This window comes from Pleurodeles waltl, chromosome 2_2, assembly GCF_031143425.1.
Source record: "Pleurodeles waltl isolate 20211129_DDA chromosome 2_2, aPleWal1.hap1.20221129, whole genome shotgun sequence".
NCBI classification, from domain to species: Eukaryota; Metazoa; Chordata; class Amphibia; order Caudata; family Salamandridae; genus Pleurodeles; species Pleurodeles waltl.
This window is the reverse complement of record NC_090439.1, coordinates 497,090,597-497,118,340: the sequence shown is the minus strand read 5'-3', so window position 1 is coordinate 497,118,340 and position 27,744 is coordinate 497,090,597. Positions and strand designations below refer to the sequence as shown.

Here is a 27,744-nt window from a genome sequence, read left to right as displayed (position 1 = left end):
TAAATGTTTGACTACATACCTTTGTGGGTTGTTTATTTAGATAGTTGCTTTGGGGATTTTTAATTATTTGCTCCCTGAACTTACTGTTTCCCACTTTATTTCAAAAGTAAATGTTTTCAGTACCTACACGTACTGAAATGGGTGTGCCTGTAGGCTGTTGGCGCTGGTGTGATCCCAACAGGGCGCACCCTCATGTGCATGGCATGCTGCCACAAAGAGGTGGTGCACAACTAGAGTACCCCTTGGCAATGGGGGTCCTGTGATTCTTCCAGCCATTCTCACGCAGGTAGGTTCACTAACTCACTGTACCTGTTTATAGGGGATCCCCGCCTCTATCTCAAGTGACTGCTGGTTCCTCTTCATTTCTACCTTTTAATGCTGCACTGTCCCAATGTAGGCGTGACTTTGCACCGGCACTGGGACAGAAACATTTTTCTCCATAATGTGGCTCAATGTTTTTGCCTGCACTTTGTGACCTCAATGCAGGGCGTGGCACAGCACATAACTTGACGTTGTACTTGCTCTGTAATTTGGCGCCTGGACTTTGATTCGTCAGCAACCTGCAACAGAAGCAGGCAAAATGGAAGTGTCACTAATTCTAGTCTAGATGTGGCTGGTGATTAAATCTACAGTAGATAGATGAGATTCGAGCAGACATCTCTGCAAACACATGCAGCTAATTCAAAAGTAAGGGGCAACCCTTCAACGGACAGAAACTTGCCCATGAGCAAGCCCGAGGCAGAAGAGACCAAGAACATTTGGAAGATTGATAGGCATATTTTCTATCATATTTAAGATAGCTGTATGTATTAAAATGACAAACAGAACAGCACAGGTAGCAAAGAGTTGCTCTGGGAATTTCAAAGGAGGTTTACAGAACAGTGCCAACTGAGTAAAGAACATCTTGGAAACATGATCAACAACTCTTGGTGAGGATGATGGTGAGGCTTGCTTTTGTAGGTTGGTGTACTGCAAATGTGGGGAACCAAAAATAGGGCACAGACAAAGGACGCACAGAAAGAGGAAACTGCAAAAATACAGCAGAAACAGAGGCCCATTTATAGTTTGGCAGACTGTGTTAGTACCATTGCCATGGTGGAGTACTTCACTCCCGCCATGAAAAAAACCTCTGCCTGGTAGATTTAGAGATGTCTGCCAGCTTGGCGGACATCTCTTGCCTTTACAGGAAGAGCTGTCACGGTGGTTCCGCTAAATACACTGAAAGTTTGATGGACAACTTGGACAACCCTTTCAATTAATATTGTGATTCATAAAATAATATCCATATGCCTACTGTTTTTGCACTAAACATAAAGCCTGAACAATGTGCCAGTAAGTACTCACAACCACAATTGGAGTCATGACAACAACTGGAGGAGGAGTAGTGATGCGCTTCTAAGTGCATATGTCAGTTTGGCCATCCGTCCGAGATGAGCCAAAGTGACAAAAGCACTTAGAAACTCTCCACCCGGCTGTATTTTATAGCCGGGTCGAGACCAAGCGCAGTGCCCCACCCCCTCCCTGAGCGGCCTTTCTGCCTGCTCAGGCCAATCACAGCACTTCTTTCGTGCTGTGTAACAGCATGAGAGAAGCTTCGGGATTGGTTGGGGAGGGAGGAAGACGAGAGGCGGCTGGAGCGGAAGTGGTGGATCACAGAGGGGAAGTAAGTTTATTTATTTATTTTTACCACCCCCATGCCCTCCTCTCTGCGCGCTGTCCCCACTGCCCCCCACCCGTTCCTGGCAGCAGCCCTGACTGGTTATAAGGTGGATAGGGAGGACGGAGCAACTGTTGAGAATGGCAGCAACAGCTGTGGGAGGCAGTGTGCTAGGATTTGAAGAGATTCCTTGAAATGCAGTGACTTTGAGAGAATTGACCGAATGCATGGACAGAACTTAGATGCTGCCTCGTACAAGTTGGCAAATTCAGACTAAGATGGGAGAGTTTGGCTGTGGTTTGTAGAAGCTGTAATTTTGGTGAAATGGTGCAATAGATCAAAGAGAAGAGGATGAGTGGATGGGTGCTTTCTTTAAGGGGAAAGGGGGTGCTATGGCCTGGTGCTTCACTGAGTATACTACCCAATTCTGAACTTGACTGAAGCCTTTGAAGTCATCTTACTCCCCACAACTTCGAAGAAGACTAATTTCACAAAACTCCTTTTAGTTTCTCAGCCCAATTGTGCGCCGTGCTAAAGAGGACAGCCATGTTCTTCATTGTTGGCACATAAAAAGACATTAACCAAAAGGAAACATTTTAAAAGTGTCATTGCAACATAAGCACATTATTCTGCAGCTCAGCTTCACTGTAAACGTGAAAGCAGAAGTCCTAAAGATAGTTTTGTTAGAATAAGAACATGCCTTAAATTGGAGTTTGCACTGCTGCACTTAAACATGTGCTAAGTAAAAAAAAACAAGCAAATCTGAACTGAAGGCCCATAATAACAAAACTAACTGCTTATAATTACAATTTGAATAATATTAAGTGAATCATAAGCATTTCAAATAAGCAACCTGTCGCCATTCACTAGTTGCTGTTAGGGTTATAAAGCAGGCCCCTGCAGCCCCTACAGTGCAGAGGGACTACCAACCTTTAAGGGCACCGCAGCACCTCGCCGGCCCCCAGTCAGCCTGAGGCCAATAAATATCTGTGGGATTTAGAGATTCCGGGGTCCCTCAACAGCTTCTGCAAGGTAGGCGGCATTATTATGTGTTACGCCCCTATTTGCTGCAAAATAGACTACCAAATATCGTACATAAATATTGGATTATCGGTACCTTGCCTTGATAAAACCTAGGAGCTGGCAGATTGATTAACATACTACAACCAAGGACTCACCTTGTAATATTGTGAAATTCCTGATAAGCTGCCCATGCTTTGAGTCGACCATCTTCATTTCCTCCATGATCATTGATAAATTAGCTACTTCATTGTCTAGCCTTGACCTCATCACATCCTGCTGCATCCTCAGAGAAGTAGAGTCCAAACGCACATTGGCAAGTGAGTTGTTCAAAAATATGAGCTTGTCACTGTGCTGACTCAAGCTATCTGTGCAAGTTGTCCTGACGTCATTAAGACTGCTCGTCAGCGTCCTCAAATGGTGTGCGGTGTAACTGATATTGCCGATGATTTTTACAATGTCATCCTCAAAGTGCTGGAAGCTCTCCTCGAGCTCATTAAACCTGGCTGAAGTTCTGTTTTCATAATTTTTGTGATATTCCTGCAGCTCTTTAAGGTTCTGCTCATTACCCTGTGCAATCCCGGTGATGTTGTCCATCTGCCCTCCGAGAGAGTTAAGCTGACTAGTCAAATCCTCAAGGGTCTCATTGTTGGTTTTAGCCAAAGCAGAATTGTTTGCAGACAGTGTTTGCAGGTTCTGCACTTTGTCCTTTAGCCATTCTGTGTCTTTCAACGTTTGAAGAACAGCCTGTTGTAATCCCTGAAAATCGTTCTTGATTCTTTGGACGGCCTGGCTGGTGTCATCCACTGATCGCTGCAGCGTACTAATGAGATTCCTCTGCTGTGTTTGCGTCAGATTTAAGATGCCCAGATTCATGATTAGCACGTTGTTAGACTCTTCTTGTGTTTGTAAATCTGTCTGCAGTTTCGCTGTGTCCTGCTGGAGGCTATTGACATACCCAGTGTACGTCTGTACAGTCTGGTTGACGTCTCTGATCATATATGTGTTGCCCTCTACAGAAGTTTTAATTTGGACCTGCTGGGTGTCAAGAGCATTCTCAGCTTCCTGTAGTTTCTCAAGCGTGTCTCTGTTTCTGGTAGTTTTCTCTGTGATTTCACGAAGCTGCTGGCGAATTGCGAAGATTTCTGACCTGAAACTGGAAAGTTCTGTGCTGGTACTCACACTTTTCTGTCCTGCTTGGTCATCTGTACAGAACAGAGTTACAAACATTGTTAGAGGTGGAAAACGTAATTAAAAGCAGAGAGTTGTCTCTAATGCAAATCTAACATGTTCAACTCAAGCCCAACCTTTATGAGGCAGGATCCTTCGAACATCAATTGACCTGTTAAAAGGCAGACCTAAATTCAGATTGACAATTTATTGGGTTTAAGGTTCTCATTTGGTTGAGCTATTTACAATGCACATTTCTAAACACCTTTATACTGAGGCGCAGAGTGTTGACATTACTAACAGCATTCTACAATCACACAAGAAAGGACTCACATTGCATGTAATGGAAACCTAGATCAAATACGTAGATGGGAAAGCAAGAAGGCAATGAGAAAAGGATAGACATAGAAAGTAGTGCTCTTGAACAGATTTTTATTCACATTTCAAATCCTAAATTTTAAAAAGATTGGAAGGTTCAAATTCATTACGTAAGGCATCTCTGTAACCTGATCTAAAATGTGGGAACATGACACTCTGTTGGCCATCTTATAGGTTTATGGGGGTTAAACCCTTTTTTGGAACTATAACAAATTTGGCATACTCTGGGTGCATTTTTAAATATCGCGAAGTACATAGCTAGTTTATAGAATGAGGTAAGTTCGTGTATTAGAATCAAACTAGTAACAAATAGCTATTTAAAAAATGCTAAGTTTCTTAGATATGTAGAGTACTCTATTCTGATTATTGATTATTAAGATATTAGAGGGTTGCACATATAACAATTCGGATGATCACTGGAAGAAGATATGCAGAATTATACACTCCACTCTTTGTGGATATATCCTTCATTGGATCCAGTACATCTATTACTTATGTACACCCTGAAAAGATTATAAAAGATGCAATAAACACACAATGTGCTATAAACTAGGTGCAATTTTGAAACTGACTCTTGCGAACACAATGTTTATCTTTATCGTAAATTGCAATTTTCTCGTGACAGTGTTTTAAAAATGATCTTCCTTGGCAGGGTTACGTCACCAAGGGGCAAAGCTACTATACTGGGTATTGATCGAGAGAATGACCATTTATGCTATTGGCTCTTGTATATATAAAACAAGCATTTGCAATGCAACAGGTCTCTCATTTCTCCGAGTTAGAGCTATTAGAAGTTGTAAACTCCCAACCGGACTTTTCTTGCCTCATTAAATGGGAAAAAACTAGCGCATTCGCACTGCTAAACAAGCGAGATCACGCTGTGAAAAAAGAGGAAAAGTAGTCCACAAACCAGACTGAAAACAGCGAGCCTCGTATGTTTTCAGTACTTGGTCACTGCGCTCGGGGAGGGCTAACCACTGGAAAAGGCATGACATATGCATGCCTTCCACTAATAAAAGAGAAGCAGATTTTAAAAGGCAAGCCTATGAACCAATGAAAGACACTGACGTAACATGGACGGGGCTCCGAACCCTTTTCTAACTACTAAAGCGTCTCACAAGCGATACGCATGCGCAAGCACATGCTAAGCAGGCTCGACCCTAAAAAGATGGAATTGTGAAGAGTGTTCAAGTAATGGTGGACATAGCTTAAGAGGCTGATGCATTTGGGAAAATGTCACTATTTTCCTGAAGAGGTTGACTTGAAAGAGGTATTTAAATCTCAGATGCTAACGTGTGTGACAGTAGGTAAAAATATGCATATAACAGGCTCTGTCTCTATTCCAAACATTTATTCTCTTTCTTTTTCTTATGTGGCAGGGCTGAGTACCACACCTACTCTGCGTGGGTACTTTGATATAGTTACCTGAAGGCATTTTCATTTTTAAAATAAGCTTTAAAGTGCCATGGGGACTAGGAAACATCCAAATTAAGGGTCAATATTTTTTGAGCTTCTACGTTACTCTTTTGTGCACGAAGAAGCCATTTGGTGAAGTAAATACTAGTTTCAGATTCATAAATCAGGATCCGTGGCCATTTACGTCAGTTGATGACATTTAGTACCGTTTAAAACTAGACAGTGTAGCAGATTTCCTACAGTGTGTTTAGGGCTCAGTTTGGGATTTTGGTGTTTTAGGGGCAGGGTATGGGGGAGACCATCAAAAAGATAAGGAAACCCCTTAAACTCTCAACGTTCCAATGATTTCACCATCCCAATCACAAACTGCTCTTACAAAAAAAGAAATGGATCGATGAAGTGTGTACATTTGAAAATGTGTACATTTTCCTAAACGTTTCCATTATTTCAGAGCAAGTGAAAGAGTTTCTCTGTAGGAAACCTTTTATTTTTAACCTCGGACAGAAAAAAAAGAAAACGCATCAGTGATTCACTCAGGTTAACAAAATGTGGTCAAATGTGGAAGTTTAGATAGTAACTCAGGTCTACTGCTACCAAGGCTGATAATGTCAGCCCCAAAGTCGGCCTTTGTCTTAAACATAAATGTTTGAATTGGCGTCTGCTCTTTATACAGTGAGACATGCTCGTTTAGTCGAAGTCTTATTTATTATTTTTCCTATCAAAGGGAAGAGCTTCTTTTCAAGAGCCTCTGTTTGTACAGAGGTGGTGGGATAACCTATTCTAGAGTTGTTGTCGAGTGCAAATCCTGTATCTCAAAGGTATGGAAATGAAAGGTATACATATGAGACAAGGATGATATACTTTGCTCCTTGCTCAGTGATTACAATTCAGCCAGTGCTTCAAAGGGGCCGGTACTCTCCGGTACTGAGTACCAGCACTTTTTTTCATTTTGAGAAGAAGAGTACCGGCACTTCTCAAGAAAAACATAATACTTTTAATTTGAGAGTACCGGCACGTCTCAGAAATAAGCAGGTACTCTGGTTGAGAGTATCTGCACTTCTATTTTTCCGTTTCAAGCACTGAATTCAGCTGAGGATAGTTTATTAAAGGATGGACATTTTATCAGATTTACGATCAATTGCCATATAGATGTAGATATTTTAACCAGAATTAAAAATCTTGGGAATACTCCTCTGGAATTGCGAGGAAACAAATAAGAGCTCACAACACGAGACAAAAACGATATATTGTCCCATGAAGAGTGTAGAATTAGAAAGCTAGTGTGCCCTAATAGTGTTGTTTTTGCACGAAGAGGGCTCTTGTAAATATGCCATCACATCACATATTTGGTGATATCCGAATACAGGTGGTTTCAATAAAAGTATCTTTGAAGAGCTGAAATGCTGTATGGGATACTAATTGTCAGAATTTAGATGACACTTTGGGATACAATGTTAATTTAGACTATTCTGGGTGTAAAACTACTTTTAGGAACTGAGCCCTGCAACAGCTAGTTCTTTTCTGTGTGAGGAAGGGCTGCCAAAGGTTCATTCAAGCTACTGGGCCTATGACACACTGCAAACACTAATCAGCCTGGATTTGTAAAGAATAGGCAGACCCCCACCCCACCCAATTAAAAATATTCCATTTTCCATTTTCAAATGTTCTGTACATTTTCAGAAATGCTCCCAGTAGTTGTACATTTCTGTTTTCTAACGTGTTGGCTCTCATTTTAATCGGTCAGCAGCTAAATAAAGAATACTGTTTACCTGATGACCAAGCTGTCAGTGACTTCATTGTGCAACAATGATTCATATGGACCAACTCTATTTAATGACATCAGGGAGGGCTCCTTTAAAACCTGCTGATAAAAGGCACAGTTCTGGGTTTATTTTGAGGATCCCATGGCATGAAGAAAATAGGTTATTTGACCTCCAAACATCAAGGAGTATTGCTTTCCCTGAAGATCACATAGCATAAAATATAAGGACTCACCTACAGAGGTGAAATAGACTGAAAGTGAAATAAATTATTTCCGACTTTAAGAGGCCCTGTGGACCTATAAATGAAGATCAATGAGGGGCTTGAAAGAAAAGGTCAGAGAGCAACCCTAAATTCTTGTTCTGCTAAGCAATATTTTTGTTAGGAAAAATAGTGAAAATTCACCTGGAACCGAGTGTCAGAGGGCTCATTAGTTTAACATTCTTACAGCTCTAAATGTAATGAAAAACTGAAATGAGAACTAATTTGCTCTTTTCTACTTTCGAAACACTGAGGTATTCTGAACAGCAAGCCACTTGGGACAGGAGGACTGTAGATAGTGACTGTTCAGGACAGGGCTCTTCAAGATGCACCAGCATAAGGTAAACACTAAGTAGGATTTATTCTCCTATAAATTAGAGATACAGGCCCAGCATGTAAAAGACTACTGTCTCTAATCAGTGAGCAGCATGCATCAGTGTGGGTTGCAAGTGGCTCCGTAGTGTTAACATTACCTAACTTCTTCAGGTCTGTCTCCACTTCGGTGAGCTTCTCCGCATAGTCTCTATGTGAAGTTTCCATGTCGTCTGTCACGCCATCCATTTTTTCTACGACTGCAACGAGAAAGCACAAATACATGAACTGTTGCTTTTGCCTTCTTAATTGGTACAACAGCACTGTTTTTATTAAATGCTAGTTATCAGGCATATCTAATAAGTGGCTTTGCAGGGATACACCCTCTCCATTAAATTAAAAGTTTATGTAACAACTCCAAACAAGCAGCAACTAAATGAAGCTCAAACCTTAGGTAGGAATCACACAAATATATGTGTGTTTAAGGTCTTTCTATGAGCCAGAATTTGTTGGCTATTCCTGAAATCTTCTGGTAAGAAATTCCGCAGTGGGTTGGCTAGGTAAGACAAATACTTCCCTTCCTTATGTCTTTTTGGGGGCACCAGCTTATGTTTACCTGAATATCTGAGCAATCCTAGGGAGCAACAAAATGTAGGATCTTGCTGCAGGATCTTGCAGTAGGCCGGCACAGGATGAAAAAGATTTTGTGGGGCAGTGTTAATATTTTAAATTGAATACAGGTAACGAATGGCAGTCAGGACAAATTATGTTGTACTGTAGATATATATGCATTTTTTGATACAGTTATTGCCTGCTTTTGCTGCAGAATTCTGCAACACTTGCAACAGCTGGAGCTTAGCAACATTTGACATGGTGGTCCCACCAGGAGGGTGTTCTCATAGTCAGTTTTTGAACTGATGACTCCAGTGATGGCGGAATGATTTTCTAGTGGCGACATTTCTTCTACTGTAACTTGAATTGGTAGTAAGAAGATAGAATAATCTGGTTAACTTGACTATCTATAGATAGTAAATCATCCACAGAAAATTGTTTATTGATAATCCACAGATAATTGTTTAGCATAATAATAATAGATAATATACAGTAATGGATATCCCATGGATAGATAATTCACAGATGATCTATGGATAATCCATAGATAATCCCTAGATAGGCATTCATCTTTTTTTTTTAATTATGTCATTTGAGAAGTCATTAGTGATGTCATAAATTATGTCACAGAACATGTCATGAATGATGTCATATGTGACTTCATAAGCAGTGCATGGCTGGGTGCAAGTTATAGTTAGCACAGCTAACCATAACTGGTGAATTTGTGTGTTTTCTTTTAGTTCAAAACGTTAATGTTGTCACTGACAAATTACCAAACTACAAGGTTACTTGAACCTTTATTTTTTCCAGTAAAAAAAAAAAATATCTATCTATCCATCTATCTATCTATCTATCTATCTATCTATCTATCTATCTATCTATCTATCTATCTATCTATCTATCTATCTATCTATATATAGATATATATATATATTGATTAGACATGCAGTGGGCCTCCAGGCAATTGATTTTTTTTAAAACAACACAAAGTGGGGAAGTTTCAACACTCAAAGATGCCTTTCGGAAATGGTAGACATTTGCCTGAATATAATGTGTTTCTATTCAATAAACAAGTGTATCAACAAAAGTGTGGGACTGCCATGGGCATTCATTTTCTCCCAGCTATGCGAACTTGACTATGGGCTGGTGGGAAAAGGAAATTGCCTGCGGTGAACAATTTCAACAGTATAAGGACAAAGTAGTCCTATGGATGAGATATATTGATGACTTATTTATAATTTGAAATAGAACAATTCGAGAACTAAAGTAATTCTTCAAGTTTCTGAATTCCAATGAAGTGGGCTTAAGATTTACACACATGATCAACAACAAAAGAGCAATTTCTCAGATGTTACTTTTAAATTGAGAATGGGAACTTGCAAACAATGTTATATCGCAAGGAGACCTCCATAAATTCCATCTTGCATGGCTCAAGTTTCCATCCCTGCCCTCTACTTAACAGCATTCCATACAGGTAATTTCTGAGGCTCAAGAGAACCTTTCCATGCAAGCCAATTTTGAAAAGAACAGTAGAATTACTTGGCAAAGATTCCTGGCAAGGGGATACCAACAATAACAAATTCAAAGGGGATATGAAAGGATACTTTCTATTAACTTCATAAACACGTTGATCACCAAGAGAACAAAAACAATTCTAAGGATGGGTCCATGGACCAAGAGATCAAATTGATTCTAATTTACAACAAAGAAAGTATGCAGGTCAGGAAGATCTTTCAGAAATATTGGAATATCCTGATGGAGGACCCAGCTATTAGATGTAAACTCAAACCAACAGTTTCCATTGCTTTTAAAAGAGCCTCCTCTCTCTGAGACAAGTTAGTACATAGCCATTTTGAGGACAAACAAAAAGAAACATGGCTAAGACATCCCAAGAAAGGGTTCAAGAAATGCTTCCAGTGCAAAGCCTGCATCATAGGCAAAACGTGAGATTCATTAAGGATCAAGGAAAATTGCCATTGATATATGAAAAGATTGATTGTGAAACAACACATGTAATATATGTACTGGAATGCAAATGTGGCCTCAAGTACGTTGGGAGCACAATCTGTCCCTTACAGAAACGAATCTTAGAACACATCAGAGCTGTTAAAAATAATCACACTACATATGCAGTGGCCATACATTTAATGAAGGAGCATGAAGGGGCCACATGGAAAGTCTTGTCCTACTATGGAATTGAACATGTGCCTAAATCTACAAGGTGAGGGGATCAGATAGATGAATTGAGATAAAACGAATTGAAATTAAGTATAAGACTTAGAACTAAGAGTCCTTATGGCCTCAATAATGATGAGGAACTTTCCACATACTTATAATTTCAAGACAAAGAAAACCACTAGGATACTGTTCACCTTTTGTATGATAAGACAATGGAGGAGTCTGTATGGCATATTTACATTTTACTGCTTTCCTGCAGTTCTGGTGTGACCAACAAAGACATTTGAACAGCTAAAGTTTCATGGTTCAAGGTAGTGGAGAATCCCTCACTAAGAGGGGCACAACTATGGGGATTAACTGATGAGGTATAAAAACATTTTTTATTTGGGAGCAGAATGTTATGAATTAAAGATGTAATACCTCACTTAGAGGGTCATTATAGAGTGTGTGTGATATAGCAAATGTGTAAGGATGATTGTCCATTTAAAGAACTGAATGGGTAGAATGATATATATATATATATGCAAAAAAGAGAAGCAAGAACTCTGGGTAGTTTCCAAGTTTAGATGGGGAGCAGCTCCAGTGATGAGCACCCTGTAACACCAAAGACACTCTAGATTTGCTCACCTCAAATGTCTGTTTATCTAGCAAAGTTTTCAAGCATAGGATAGATAGGGACAAAGTCTTTTGCCATTTGTACAGCAAAATCTTTCAGCATAGGATTGACACAATGCCATCCTCGTGGAGCTGTAAAATAACAAAATCGATGGTGGGTGAGGATTCAGATTTTTTTTTACATCAAGCGATATAACGTCCCCCGTGGGGACTGCTCCACTCCAGTTCACCTGGCACATAACCCCACCCCCTCCCCCTAACCCCCCATCACCCCCTTCCCTTTTCGGACACAACCTTCACAATTAAGCCATATGTTAAAAACTGGCCAATAGGGACCTCATATTTAGATTCAACATCGGAAAAGGTGCGTGCATTCATAGGAGTTGACCCAGCTGTATTCCTGTTCAATCCCACACATTTTTACCAGTTAGTCCAGCTTTTTTGCAGAACCTTGGTTTCATTAGATTAGAAAATGGGAAATACAGGCTGCAATATCTTAGATCTCTTAAAACAGTGAGTTCAGCAAACCTGAGGGTCTACCTACCCTTCTAACTAGGGTGAGAAGCTCTCCTAATTAAAATCTCCCCAAGCAGCCTTGCATAAATATTATAGACTTGATTCCATGTATAGCTCCTTGAAATAAAAAGCAAGCACTTTCTAAATGGGTCAGTTATCTAGCCCAAATCCAACAACCCAATAAAATTCAAAGTTAGCTTCAAATCTTAAAATCCTGACAAAGTGCATTTCCTTTAAGTTGATCCCTGACTTGATGGAAGAGAGCCACAAGGAAGTATGTTCCTTTCTGACAACTCTTCTTTCCAGCAACAGAAAGCAAAGGCTTGGGAACTGGACAAGCAGAACATCTTCCCTGAATAAGGTATGCAGCCTTGGCCAGCCTTTCAAACCTATTACTGTTCAGGAGTGATCACCACTGTCTTATCAGCTAGCTTGTGCTTTATTAACACCGCATGTCTACCCCAGAAACACGTAATTGGCTTCATAATACATTCTAGAGGGAAGGGGAGTCAAAGGAGTTGTGCAGAGAACATACAATGATGGGGAGGCAAAAGCCCTAACCGCAACTAAACCTTTAGAGCACCTTACATTCTTATGAACCACATATATCCAAGTTGCCACAACCCAGTGGCACCCCCAGCTGTTATCTACACAAGCACCTTCATGCACATACACTCAATCAGGGTGAAAATGAAGTCCAGTCACAACATATTATAAGGTTTTACCCAAGAGAGGCAGTGGGTAGTTTTCCCACTGAGGTTCAGGTAAACATGTATGTATAAAACTAATATAATCAGTCACCACCATCTTTTAATAGTGAAACTTACTGTTCTGGCTCTGAGATAACAATCAATATGGAAAGAACCTACATGGGGGGGGGGGGGGGAGGGGTTCACATTTATTACTAACTCCAGCCTAACAAATATTGGGGAAAAAACATGTGGGCAAGGGGGCAGGGGGGAGTCTGATTTAATATTTTAACTCCAATTTAACAAGCATTGAGCAAAGTGCACACATTGAGGGATTAAAAAAATAGGCATTAGAAAATTATTTCATCAATGTAAACAAATAAAAATGCATATGAAAATAAAAAAAACAAATCTTAAAAAATAAATGAATAAAACTGAACGAAAATGTTATTTATTTTAATTGTATTGTATTGTAAATGTATTTTTTTTTCTTTTCCATGAATCTTTTTATTGTTTATTATTAACACCTTGGATGCCCGCACTACCTCCTTGGTGTGGGTCACGACCAGTGGCCAACACCAGGGAGGGGGTTAATATTATTATTATTTTTTTTGTTCCCCGGGAGACACGGAAGCTCTTCCGTGTCTCCCCCCGTTCCCCACCCACTGACGTCACTTTGTGGATTTATATATATATATATATATATATATCACTTTTGTCAATACGTGTGTGGTTTCCCTGGGGGCTGCGATCGGCCCCCAGGAAAACCAGACCCACATATAAAAGTGATATATATATATATATCGATTTGCCACCAGTTGTCTTGCAGTTGCAGCTTGCGTCTTCAAAGCAATGCACATACTTCAACTGAGGCTTTTCAACTGTAGCTTTTAGACAGCAATAAAAAAGTCAAATAAGTATTTTGATTATGTTTCTGCTACAAAAGGGTCAGACTTGTCTAGTGGCGCAGTTTTAGTGCCATAAAGAAGCGCAGAAGGTTTATATGCCTACTGCAAAGAGCAAATCTGTATTTTATGTAAATAGCTGAGTACATTAGTAAAGTCAGCCATTACCTGCGCTATAATACAAATGAAATGTATGTGCGGGTGGAGGGCGGCTATGGAGAGATGAAGGGCACTTTTGCTGGGTGGTAATGAGGGAATCCGAGGAGGAGGGAGTGGGAGCACCAATAATGATTGTTGGACTGGGCGCAGGAGGTGCTAAAGACTCTGACGAATGGTATGTGACAAGGTGTTTTTTGAGTGTCTTGAAAGAACGTGCTGATTGAGGGAAGAAGCGCAGGTAAGGTGGCCTCTACTGTTGCACGTATCTCACACACACCATCGATTTTGTGACTGTCTACGTAGGCTAGTGTTTTAGAGCAACAGTTTAGCCAATAGCAGAGATGGCATCTTGATGGATGACTGCTGCCGTCACTCGGGTTATAGAGGACAGCTCTGACCTAGGATCAGAGACTGAGACATCAGCTACTGAGATCGCATCTGAGGGATAGGACAATGGCGCAGACTCTGGGAGTGATTTTTCAGTCGGATGACTCCCATTCAATAACTCCTCTTCCAGTAAATTATGAGGGAGGTGATGAGGACAGTCCTACTGTCCCTTCGCAAGCAGTCTGTGCAACTAATAGTAGTGGGTTAGCCCAACCCAGAGAGCAGGTGAATGCGGCGGCAAGCCGAGAGAGAGAGTGCTCTCTTGGGAGCTCCCCAATTTAGTTCAGCCCCAAATTCCACCGCCCAAATCGTATTGTGGAGACATCAAAAATATCTATTGCAGAACAAACTGGTTTTGTAAGGCAGGCACCTGTGTTTTTGGTCCTGGGTTCGGCAGCCATATAGAGAAACACACTAAACCCAAACATTTCTGGAAACTAGACATTCGGGGGAGTCCACAGAGGTGTGACTTGTGTGGATTCCCCAAATTTTTCTTACCCAGAATACCCTGCAAAGCTGAAATGTTGAATAAAAACTCGATTTTTCTAGCATTTCTGTCACACAAACTACAGGAATATGCTGGGATCCACAAAATTCCTACCACCCAGTGATTCCTCACCTGTCCTGATAAAAACACTACCCCACTTGAGTGCCTACACCTAGTGCCTGCGTCAGGAATGGATCACCCCAGGGTCAACACCTGCCTCATGTAAGGACCAACATTGACCGTTGTGTGATCTATTCCTGTCGCGGGCACCAGGCCTACCCACACAAGTGAGGTACCATTTTTATCGGGAGACTTGAGGTTTGCAAAGAATTCTGGGTAACAGAACCTGGTCAGAGCCCCACAAGTCACCCCATCTTGGATTCCCCTAGGTCTCTAGTTTTCAAAAATGCAAAGGTTTGGTAGGTTTCCCTAGGTGCCGGCTGAGCTAGAGGCCAAAATCTACAGTTAGGCACTTTGCAAAAAAACACCTCTGTTTTCTGTGAAAAAATGTGATGTGTCCACGTTGTGTTTTGGGCCATTTCCATTCGTGGGCGCTAGGCCTAGCCACGCAAGTGAGGTACCATTTTTATCAGGAGACTTAGGGGAACGCTGGGTGGAAGGAAATTTGCGCCTCCTCTCAGATTCCAGAACTTTCTGTCACCGAAATGTGAGGAAAATGTGTTTTTTTAGCCAAATTTTGAGGTTTGCAAAGGATTCTGGGTAACAGAACCTGGTCAGAGCCCCACAAGTCACCCCATCTTGGATTCCCCATGGTCTCTAGTTTTAAAAAATGCGCTGGTTTGCTAGGTTTCCCCAGGTGCCGGCTGAGCTAGAGGCCAAAATCCACAGGTAGGCACTTTGTAAAAAACACCCCTGTTTTCTGTGAAAAAATGTGATGTGTCCACGTTGTGTTTTGGGCCATTTCCATTTGTGGGCGCTAGGCCTACCCACGCAAGTGAGGTATCAATTTTATCGGGAGACTTGGGGGAACGCTGGGTGGTAGGAAATTTGTGGCTCCTCTCAGATTCCAGAACTTTCTGTCACCGAAATGTGAGGAAAATGTGTTTTTTTTGCCAAATATTGAGGTTTGCAAATGATTCTGGGTAACAGAACCTGGTCAGAGCACCACAAGTCACCTCATCTTGGATTCCCCTAGGTGTCTAGTTTTCAAAAATGCCAAGGTTTGCTAGGTTTCCCTAGGTGCCAGCTGAGCTAGAGGCCAAAATCTACAGCTAGGCACTTTGCAAAAAACACGTCAGATTTCTATGTAAAAATGTGATGTGTCCATGTTGCGTTTCCTGTCGCGAGCATTAGGCCTACCCACGCAAGTGAGGTACAATTTTTATCGGGAGACTTGGGGAAACACAGAATAGCAAAAGAAGTGTTATTGCCCCTTGTCTTTCTCTAAATGTTTTCCTTCCAAATGTAAGACAGTGTGTAAAAAAGACGTCTATTTGAGAAATGGCCTGTAATTGACATGCTAGTATGGGCACACCGGAATTCAGAGATGTGCAAATAACCACTGCTTCTCAACACCTTATCTTATGCCCATTTTGGAAATACAAAGGTTTGCTTGATACCTATTTTTCCCTCTTTATATTTCAGCAAATGAATTGCTGTATACCCGGTATAGAATGAAAACCCATTGCAAGCTGCAGCTTATTTATTGGCTCTGGGTACCTAGGGATCTTGATGAACCCACAAGCCCTATATATCCACGCAACCAGAAGAGTCCAGCACACGTAACGGTATATTGCTTTAAAAAATCTGACATTGCAGGAAAAGGTTACAGAGTAAAACGTGGCGAAAAATGGCTGTTTTTTTCAGCTCCCTTTCATTATTTTTTTATTTCAGCTGTTATTTTCTGTAGGAAAACCTTGTAGGATCTACACAAATGACCCCTTGCTGAATTCAGAATTTTGTCTACTTTGAAATGTTTAGCTTTCCGGGATCCAGCATTGGTTTCACACCCATTCCTGTCACTAACTGGAAGGAGGCTGAAAGCACCAAAAATAGTAAAAATGGGGTATGTCCCAGTAAAATGCCAAAATTGTGTTGAAAAATGTGGTTTTCTGATTCAAGTCTGCCCATTCCTGAAAGGCGGGAAGATGGTGATTTTAGCACCAGAAACCCTTTGTTGATGCCATTTTCAGGGAAAAAACCACAAGCCTTCTTCGGCAGCCCTTTTTTTCCCCATTTAAAAAAAAAAAAAAAAAAATTTTCACTGTATTTTGGCTGATTTCTTGGTTTCCTCCAGGGGAAACCACAAACTCTGGGTACCATTAGAACCCCTAGGATGTTGGGAAAAAAAGGACGCAAATTTGGCGTGGATAGCCTATGTGGACAAAAAGTTATGAAGGCCTAAGCACAAACTACCCCAAATAGCCAAAAAAAGGGCTCAGCACTGGTGGGGGGGGGGAATGCCCAGCAGCTAAGAGGTTAATAGCAACTGAACATAATATTGCAGTAATGACATCAGTTATAACAGAGAAATTCAATAGCCACATATCTTGTGGGGCTCATGAAATTCGCAATAGGCGGTATAGTGGATAACAATTGGTGTGGGGAGCTGGTGTTTTGGCTACCAGAACACGTGAACTACATGTTACACCCGGTAATGTCTATGGAGGCTTTAGCATTAATTACTTGTGTATTAAACGGTAAGTTGCATGTGTTCGAACATAATCCTCAAAGTATCCAGCCACTCTATTGCTCCACTAAATGACAGTGAAAATTACTATGTATTTGAATGTAAGTGCAGATTCTAGGGTAATATTAAGCAAAACAGCAACAACAAAGGAATTCAATGGAGCTAGGAGCCCAATACAAGCAATTCAGTGTCCCCGTGGTGAGGAGTTCCCCGAAAAGGTTGCAGAAATATCCGCTCATATATCGATTAACTTGTGTCTAAATGTGCAGCGCCACTACTGAACCAATCTGAATCTTTGTGTTAAAGTGTAGTAAATGAGCAAATCACCGGTGACACTTGCAGCACATCGTAAGAAGACTATGGCTGCTGTGAGTTATTGAGTTGCTGCAATGAGGTCAGAGTCCGTTTACGGAGTACGTAAAGAGATCAACATCACTTCCCAGCCATCAGAGAGGGGATATTTACGTAGGCCAAGTGTGTCCTCTCGTCTCAGCGCCACTCCCTCAGCCTCCGCCCATGTCAGAAAGGAGTGTTTCCAGGCCAATATAGTTGGTGCTTCAGCAGCCTTCGATCTCCGGGTTATCAACCATTTGGGCGTTAAAAGCCCAAGGTCTAGGAATCAGGTGGTAGCCTTGCAGTTCGTACTTCTAGGAAACAAGCCTAACATGCAAGCTTCCCATGTATGTGATAGTGAGCGCGACGTGCATGTCGACAAACAAGCCACGACAGCGCCCCAGTAATTATGTAAGAGGGGGCAAAACTACATCATGTTGAGGACGTCCGCATTTAAGTGTTTGCAACGGGGGCAGGCTGCATCAACGTGGCAGAAGTATCTATTAATGCGGGCCGGAGTAAGATATGCTCTATGAATGATGTAGAATTGTATGAGTCGGAATCTGGAGTTGCGGGGGATAGTTGTGTAGCTGGACAGGACCGACTTCCATTGCACATCTGTGAAGGGAGTGCCCGAGTCCCTCTCCCATGCAGTGCGCAGTGCTCCGTGATCATGCTGTGTATGAGTTCGAAGCGCATCTGTAAACCATCTAATCAAATGTCTGCCCTGCCCCATAACCTGTATATATTGTATTAGCAAATGAGTTGGAGGTGCGGTCGTTAGGTCCCCCCATCTGCTTGATAATGACCTCAGCAACGAGTTATATAACAGGAACTGCCCTGCCGGGAGACCCGTTTCAGCAACCAAAGTAGAAAACGGAGTCAGTTTGCCATCGCAATAAAGATCGCCTAGCGTATGTAATTCTACAGCGTGCCACAACCGGAGCTCAAGGTGTGACTCCAGGACCACAAGGTGTACCTAGCAGCGCCAAGGTTGGGGCGAACGGGACGATCCCCTTCGTAAGTTGTAAGCACCTGCGGTAGCAACCATGGGCCACATTAAGGAAAAGTTCCTCCGGTGGCTGTGAGTGTGTAAGTGGATGGAAAAGGTGCGTTAGTCGCGCAAGTGTCCAGGGCTCGGAGGTGGTCGCCGTGTTGGAGAGATGAAGCTCCGCTAGCCATCTGGACACCCACTGAAGCTAGGAGGCCAAATAATAATGTTCCAGGTTTGGCACCGAAAGGCCACCGTGCTCCAAAGGTAAGTAGAGTTTTTTAAATGCTACTCTGCAGCGTCCCTTATTCCAGATAAACTCGCGCAATCTGGGCTCCAGTTCTCTAAAAAAACTAACTGGGATATAGTATGGGAGATTGGAGAAATAGCATAATAATCACGGTAACAGGATCATCTTCAGGAGGGCAACTCGGCCTACAACCGAAAGCGGTAGCGATTGCCAGAAGGTCATTTGGGAGCGGATGGATGCCGCTGCTCTTCCAAGATTTCCATCGTATAAATCCTCCTTCCGATAATATATTTGAATGCCTAAATATCCGAACATCCGTGGCTGCCAAGGGACATCAATACCAGAAAGGCGCAACTTCGGATTCGGAAGTTCCAGGTCAAAGAAGAAAAGGCATGATTTTGCCCAACTGACACGCAGGCCCAAGAGAGCTGCAAAGCGCTGTAGAATAATCCCAATCGCCGGAGGGATATTAGCAATGTCTCTGAAGTACAATAGGAGATCATCAGCATATAGTGATACGGTATGTAAACCGTCACCCAGGCGATACTCCAGTGGAATTGTAAATGTATTTCTATAGTACTTACTACACCTGACGAGGTGTTGAAGTACTCAAATAAATAAATAATAATTAAAATAAACAGTACCCCTCCGCCAACCCCCAATATAAAACAAAGCAGAAAAGAAGAGTAATAAAATATTTTATGATAAAAAAATAAGTTTTCTGTGGTTACAATTTGATATTTTTTTGAATAAACACATTAACCACTTAGTTCTGAATATACCTCATAAACCATATATAATATAAAATAAAATAAACATGTGAAAAACAAGCTAAAAAGTAACAATAATTTTTGGTAAACAAATGTGTATTGTTTTCCAATAGTTACAACAGGTCATATTGAAAACTGACAATGAGCCCCCACAAGAGAGGCCAATCCCAATGCAGTAATAATTGTTTTAGAGTGTAAAAGCACGTGCCAAGAAAACAACAGCAATCTCATCACACCGTCCTCATAATGATTCCATTTACTCCATACTTTAGTATATTTAGCAGGGCATCCCCTTGCCTGATTCACTGGCTTCTCTTGTTGGGCACACCAATCTACACCATGTCTCCATTTTGTCCATGTCGGGGTTTGGATGCCCTTCAGTGAGCCGCTATGTCACGATTAGCTACCATCAGTGACATCCACAAGAGAACAGGTCTGCATGTGCCCCCCCAGCACCCAAAAGTACTCCTTCTAAGATCAATCATGGGAGGGGCTCTATCTCTAGAGTCAAAACCTCTGCGATCACTGATACCCAGTACCCCACAACCACATCATATGAAAAAAGCAGCTGGGAAGGATGCTGGAGTGGGGAGTAGCCCTGCTTTATGCAGCCAGTATGGTGAGAGGTATGCAGTGTGCAGATAGTATGTTTGTACCAAACAAAGCCTGCTGGATAGAGTGAGGACTCAGGAACCATCAGGGCATCCTGCCAGTCTACGTCATCTATGGGTCTGAGCGGACTCTCCCAACGGGTTCTAAGGGCTGTTAACGTGCCTGGAGCTTTAAGGACTAGTGTGCGATAAATTTGGGATAACCCTCCTTTTGCCCAATGCGACAAGCATGATCTTCGCCTTAATTTGGGTTAAATTCTGGCATTGAGGTATCGGGGGAACATGCATCCGCAACAGATGGCGCAGTTGCAAATATTCACGAAAGTGAGTGCCAGACAGAGAGTAAGTGTGTTGAAGTTCCTGACAGGAAGACATGTGGTTACCCTTCCACACATCTCCAAGGAGTGTGATGCCGATGCCGCCTCACTAATCAAAACCTTCCAGTGCTGCTACTTCCTTCAGTCATGTGCCATACCACAGCGGGGTCTGCTGGGTGAGTTTGGACATCACCCTGTGTGACATTGGGGCACCCTCTGGGAGTGTGCTGGGGATCATACCATTGTAAAGCATTGCCAGGATTTAGGAGAAACCCAGTGTAGAGAGTTTCAACCTGTAGACTGGGTCCGAACATCTGCCACTTAGCCAATTGTTAATAACCAGGAGGTGAGATGCCAGGTAATATAAAAGCAGGTTGGTCATACCCAGGCCACCATCATAAGGCGTGTGCTGGCAGGTCTTGAATGCCAACCACAGTCTGGAGTTGTGCTATAAGAAGGCAACCGCTACTGGGTCCATCTTCTGGAACCAATGACAGGGAACAGAGTGAGGGAAATTTGGTAGGAGATAGAGAAATCACGGCACCATCATCATCTTGTATAGCCCTATTCTTCCGATAACATTCAGTGGGAGCATCTGCCACCTACTAAAGTCTTCCTTGAACTTTCGAGTAAGAGGAGTAATGTTAAGGGTCCATGTCATGGCAGGATCCAGGGCAACACAGATGCCTAGATATCAGAAACTGAGATGGGGTATAGGGATAATCATTTGCCAGTCCACGCAGTCCTGTGAGGGAGCCAACAGGACCAGCAAAGATTTGGCAGAGTTGACGGTTAGCCCAGAGGCCTCTGTGAAAATTCACAGTACCTGTAGCTGCTGGTAGCTGGGTTTGCTAAGCAGAGGATAACGTCACCCTCATAAAGAGCTATGCGGTCTCCATGACCTGTCTCCCATTCCCATCCCTGTGTCTGAGTGTCACAGCATATGAGTCTAGCAAGTTGTTCAATGGCAAGTGCAAAAAGTTGGTCTAGGGCACAGCCCCAATGGGTTCCTCGCTGTATGGGGAACTCAGCAGAGATCACTCTGTTAATCTGCACTCTGCGTTAGTGGTTGGATTAAAATAAAGAACTTGAACCAGACCTCAGAAGTGTGGCCCCAACCCCGCCCTCTCCACCACTTGAGCTAGGTACCCCCAATCCATGGTATCAATTGCTTTTTCAAAGTCTATCAACAGCAACGCTAACTGGGATGATAAGAGGCAATGGTGGGCAAAAGCCACATAAAGGTGTCACAAGCAGTGTCTCGTGCTTCGAGCAGGCATGAAGCCACATTGGTACCGGTGGATTAGGCTCTTGAGGACCTTCCGTAGACAGAGGCCAGGATGGTTGCAAAAAGTATTTATTTCCCTGTTAATAAGGGAGATGGGGCAATAGTCGATGCAAGAGACCAAGAGGAAGCATCTTGGGTATGACTACTATTGCAGCTTGATCTAGGTCTCGTTGGAAGGAACCATTTCTAGTCGTCTCTTTGTAGAGGCTCAGCAGGTGGGGAATAAGGACATCTTTGATATTTAACATAAAATTCTACGAGGTCATTGTCATGATGGCTTTGTCTATCTCCTATACTGTAAAGGGTTCCTCTAAATCTTGGTGCTCAGCATCAGAGAGGCAGGGCAGGGGCACCTCATCGAGGAAAGGTGCAGCTAATTCCGCCACTGGTCGCGGGGAAGCCGCATACAGTGACGAGTAGTAATCTGCAAAAGCTTGGGAAATGGCGAAGGAAGTGTGGTGTACAAAGCCATAGCTATCTATTATCTCTGAGATGATCTTATTGGCAAGTGGCAAGGATGCTAGCCAGTAGAACAGTTTCGAATTTTTATCACCCAATCCATAAACCTGGGCTGTGTACGCACACCAGATTTGTTTTACTGCTGGTAGGGAGAGGAGTCTAATCTCCTCGCAAATCAATGCCGAGTGTCTTGTGGTGACGCTATCTGCTGGGGTGGTAAGGTGCATTTCTAGTCCAAGGGCCTGGGCTTCCAGTTGTGTGGCACGGTGGTGCCTTGCTGCTTCTGCCTGTCGTAGAAGGCTCCTTTCCTGCTCCTGGACAGTGATCTTACACACCGCCCACAGAGTGCCTGCTGAGTGCATGGATCCAACATTAAATTGGAAGTACTGCAGGAGCTCTTGCTGGAGAGTGCGGATACAGGTTCTGTCATGAAGGTGCCAGGCGTTAAGGCACCACATGGGGCGTTGGCTGTGCTGGAGTCACTGACCCAAAATATTATACAGGCATGATCAGAGCTCCCTTGTGAAAGGATTTGTACTTGAGACACTGAAAGGACGTCTGAGCATTTTGATGCGTTTGTGGGTGTGGTGTGCTGCAAAGGTGTGTATTGTTGCCTTCTGGCATTCCAGATCCTCCATATATCACAGGAGTCTAGAGTGTTTACCCATTAAGAAAGTGACCTGGCTCTGCTACAGCAGATGTCTCCTGGGGGGGGTCAGTGGAATCATGGAGGGGTCCATGAAAGTGTTGAAGTTCCCCCCATGAGAGTAATGCCAGGTGGGAGTTGCGAGACTACTTTGAGCAGTGTGGCCAGAAAGGAGTCCAATGCTGCGGAAGGAGTGTAAATACACAGGAGGTTGAATGAGGGGCTCTCAATTGAGCCCGCTAGGGCAATGTACCAACCCTGAGGATCTGACCAGGACTGAGTCACTACCATGGGAAATGCCTGACGTACAAGGCTCGCCACTCCCCAAGACCCTTTAGCAAGTCCAACATGATAGATTCTATCAACACCTGGTCGAGCGAGGAATGGTCATCTAGTGCCCAATAAGTGCATCTCTTGTAGCATCAATATGAATGGCAGGAAGCATTGGGCGTTTAATCTTATCTAAAAGGCCATTCACGTTCTACGACATGAAGTTGTAGGGAATTATGACGGGCGTGCAATGTCAGTGTAAACAGGAGTCGGAGGGCGAAATGAACTTTCACAGGCAGTAGAGTTTGGAGCACCCGGTGAGGACCAGTGAATGCATGAGATCCGCTGCCAGCTGATCAATGCCAGGCCAAGGTGATGATCTAAGGAAAAAGAAGAACATGTGCCAACAACAGCACAAGGCAACACATGCTGCCTTTCAAAAGAACCGCCAACCCCACAATGCCCCCAAACTTCCCCCATGAAGCATCTGCTGCCATTAAACAGTAACTCCTGCTCAAATTCAGTGTATCTTGATTAAGCGTGGAGCGCTGGACTCCTCCAGGTGACAGGATAAATGCAAAGCGGTGCCGGCATCTGGGCAGGCATACTTGAGACCCCCATCTGTGATCTGCCAGGTTGGCCTCTCATCAAGGCCCCATTACTGGATGATGGCAATTTAGTCAGACAAGGGCTGGAGTTGGACTTAGCCGGTCTGTCAACAGGAGCAAGGCCTGAGAATCTTCTCCAGTGTCCAGGGGTGGCTCTAACCTCTAGAGCAGCGGCAACACCAAGGACCCCGAGCTAGGGGTGGGTGACATATTTCTGGTGTTGCGCCGCTTAGTTCTAGAGAGGTGCAGAACCTTTACTGACATCTGGCCAACTTCAGTCCGTCAATCGGTGGCTGATGAGCGGCAGAGGGAAAGAAGCGAGATGGACGATATAGTTGTTTCTCCTCCGTGAGCCATTCCCAGGCAGACTCTTGCGTTTATCCTTGTATATTACTTTGAGACATGCTGGAAACAGGAGCACATATGATACCTTGAGAGCCCAGAGTTTTTGCTTGATAGCTTTGCATGACTTGAGTTGAGCCTGGACCTCATGGGTATAGTCTGGAAAGATCAGTATTTTGAAGTTTTGATATTGGAGGTCCGGATGTGCCCTGGCTTCTCTTAGGATGCCTTCTAGATTTTTGTAATTGAAGAATCTTGCTATCAGGGACTGTCACAGTGTTCCTGGAAGAGGCTTAGGGATAAACGCCCTGTGAGTCACTCCACAGCAGACCAGAGGGATAGTCTGTTTGCGGGCATCCAGGATTTAAGCCATTCGTCAAGGAATTCCGTATTCTGAGAGCACACCACATCCTCTCGGAAACCTATAACGTCTGGTGCTATTTTCGGCATGTTCATCGTGGTGATGAAGTTCATTTATGCGGGTAAGGAGGTGAGCCACCTTGGTCCTGAGGTCGGCAACCTCATCTTTCACTGTTGAGAGACATCCCTTAGCTTCTGAGATTTGACTGGTGGCATTGCACAGGTCCTGTCGGAGGGGCGCCACATCCACATGCATCTCTCTTATCTTTGTCTCCACAGTGGTTTGTGAACAGTGTATAGCATGAAGGATTTTGTCGAGATCAACTTCAGAAGTTGCATCTTTCTCAGGTAGCCCCTCCCCCCCCCAGATGATTCGGAGTGAGTTGTGAACTGGTCAATACGTGGCAGAGAGAGGGGCACTTTTGTGGTCTTGTCTTTCCCCATAGTCTTTGTATGACAGATTGGTCCACTCGCAGATAGGCTCGGCTTGCTTATCGCAACTCCATGGCAGCACGGACAGCCAGGTGGAGGATTGGCCAAAGTAAGAGCGGCGGCAAGAGGAGTGCAGGTAAATCTCCCTACAAATCCACTCATAATTTGAGTTTCAGTCAGTTGAAACATATGTTGAAGTCCAACGCCACTGGTGGTCCACCATGCGTTCTCCAGGTATGTGCAGGAGCTAATATAGCACTTTGGCTAAATGTGCTGTAGGTCCAGCGACTTCAGGCAGGTACTAGGCTGCATGGATGATGTGGAAGGGAGGAGGTGTCCCCACAATGAGCTCCAGGCCCAAGTGTGAACTTAGGGGGAGGGCCAAAAGTGCAGCTTGTCAGGCAAGCACAGTCCTAGGCTGCAAGCCCAATCCTGCTGGGAAAAAGTGGGGGGGAGGGGGTTCCAGAGGAGCCCTCTCTACCAGGGGAGGCGAGAAGCATTTAGCCGGTCTGTCTGGGTGACACAAGCCCCCAGAGTAGAGCACATGCCAGAATAAACAGAGTCCAATGTAGTTGGTACTTGGTTTACCCCTCCAGCACCATCATACAGGGGTATCAGGCTGCATGGCAGGAGTCCCAGGGAGCGCTGCCCATCCTATGGCTGGTGACAATGACAGGGTTTAGAGCCAGTGTGAAGTCATCCACAGGCTGTGGTGGTCTGCTATATCTGGGCCTGTGAAATCTACAATATCCCAGTAGGGCCGTGTCAGTCTTGGAATTACCCAGGGTCGGGACCAGGACTGCAGAAGGAAGGAGGGGATGAGGCGGTGGTGGATGAGCTGTTGAGCCCCCCTCCCTCACAATGCTGAACACGGAGGGAATGGCACCTCACGCCCGTCTCCCCGCAGCGTCACTTTAGAAAGGGCCGGAGCTCGCACCTGCTCGTCCAGCGGGAAAGTGCACTCTTACCCAGGGGTCCTGGCCAACACTGCCACACTCCTGTCCACGTCTTAGTGGGCAGCACACTACGATGCCCTCTTGCCTCTGTGCTGTCGCAGACAGCCTCCCGGGTCGCCGGCCAAGAACCAGGCTGAGCCTGCCATCTTGAGCCTTCATGGGGATCGAGCCACAAGTGCTGCCATTTGCACGTCAGGGCCGCAGATCGCTGTAAATTAATGAGGCGCGGTATGCAGGCGTTCTAACAGGTTCGTACCAGCACAGATTGCACCAGGCAGCTGTGAGCACAGAAAATCATTACTAATAATTATCTTGTACATAATCATGTTTATGTACTAATTTGTGAAATGCTTTAAATGAAAAATCAATGTTAACACGAAAATTGTGCTTTACTTAGTGGCCACCATCGAATGCAAGGCCTGCACATGTTTTATAATAATGTACTAACTTTGTAATGAGAAAATATTCTGTCTCTTTAAGAACATGTTCTCTGCTAAACTAAATGCTGAAATAATATGAATATTTATTGTTTTCTGCTGGGCCTCAAGCAAACAAGGCCACAATGAGAAGTTATCTAACTTCCGGTGTTCTTACTATTGATACATTTGTATGTGCTCATGTCCGTTGTACAACAAAAGTATTTTGTTCAAGTCACAAATTTGTTCTGTGCAATGTATTAATGAAAATTAGGTTCTCTCGAGGAAATGGTGCAAAGAAAATGTTTCCATATCTTTGTAACTACTGTCCAGCAACAGCGTATTTGGAATGTGCCAAAATAATGGGTCCACTGATCGCAGTCGGAAGAGGATGTGTAAAATACTTTTAGTATAAGTTTAAATTACGTAAAGGGAACAGCAGCGAATCAACACTTCTCAAGCTAACATTTTATGCAATTGTGATATCTGATGTTTTTATAATTGGATGTTCTTTCTTCACCTAATGTTTCTGTTGGATAGAAAATGTTTAGCAAGTTTAATTTAATGTTTGTGAACCATTCGTCATTAGCTCATTACTTTCCTGGCTTTCAGAGGCTTCACTTCGTATACTAAGTGTGACCTATCCTTTGACACTTCATGCTTTGCCTATCAGTCTACTGACATTCTGTTGCTTTATTATTTTCTAAGTTTACCATGCTTGTTCAATGCTGACCTAATGCTCTGATGGTTTATAGTACAAATTCTAAACCGTTCCGTTACCCTGTTCCTGTTCTGACGAAGTTATAACCTTGTTGCTGATTACCTTAAGGATAGGTAAATGTATTACCTGTGTATTGTTGTTTGTCTTTTGGTTTTTCAGGTACCAGTTGCTACTGTTTTAATACTGCTGCTGTTTTTGATAGCGCCTTAGCTAGATGTTTTCTTAATAAATGTTGCTAAAACTTTAGCATGAAGCCCATCATGCTAATGCTAATCTGAAGTTAGTGAGGTGTTTTCTCTATACCTTCGACTTGACATTGTTTTATTTCTGAATCAAATGTACCTTATCCCTCTTGCTCAAATATTGATGTTATCGATTAGTGTTCTAACCATTGAAATTATTGTTCTTATTGCTTTGTTTAAACTAAGATTTTTCATGCCAATACGACAACCTGTGATGTTTCTTTACTTGTACCATTTGGTGTTGAGACTAATTTTCGTGACCTTAGCATTGTTAATATAGGAAAATAAACATTTTAATTGATACTAAAAGGTGTGGTTATTTGTGGCCAAATGGGTCATGGTGTGTTCTTTACTAATTCTTTGGTGATTGTTATTGTTTAATACTGCTGTGTTATATGACACCTAAAAATATTAATTTAAACGAGTCAAAAGATTTATCGACCTTAAAGCTGCGTCTGACCACTTACTATGATAAAATAGATAAGCCAAGGGCGCGCTCACAGCCCAGCAGTTGGTGGCGGATGACAGAGGGGTCCATGGCACTGTCAGCGTGCAACTG

The 27,744-nt window shown here is 43.1% G+C and overlaps 1 protein-coding gene across 1 annotated transcript in view; it reads right to left on the bottom strand.

The window, feature by feature from the left end:
- The window catches only part of COLEC12 (collectin subfamily member 12), a 422,420-nt gene that overhangs the window by 63,460 nt on the left and 331,216 nt on the right, over positions 1 to 27,744 (bottom strand). The window contains exons 4-5 of the mRNA XM_069219987.1: positions 8,137 to 8,235; positions 2,836 to 3,882 (exon numbers count right to left, since the gene is read on the bottom strand). Of these exons, the coding sequence (XP_069076088.1) occupies positions 2,836 to 3,882; positions 8,137 to 8,235 (1,146 nt within the window). The remainder of the gene's footprint in view (positions 1 to 2,835; positions 3,883 to 8,136; positions 8,236 to 27,744) is intronic.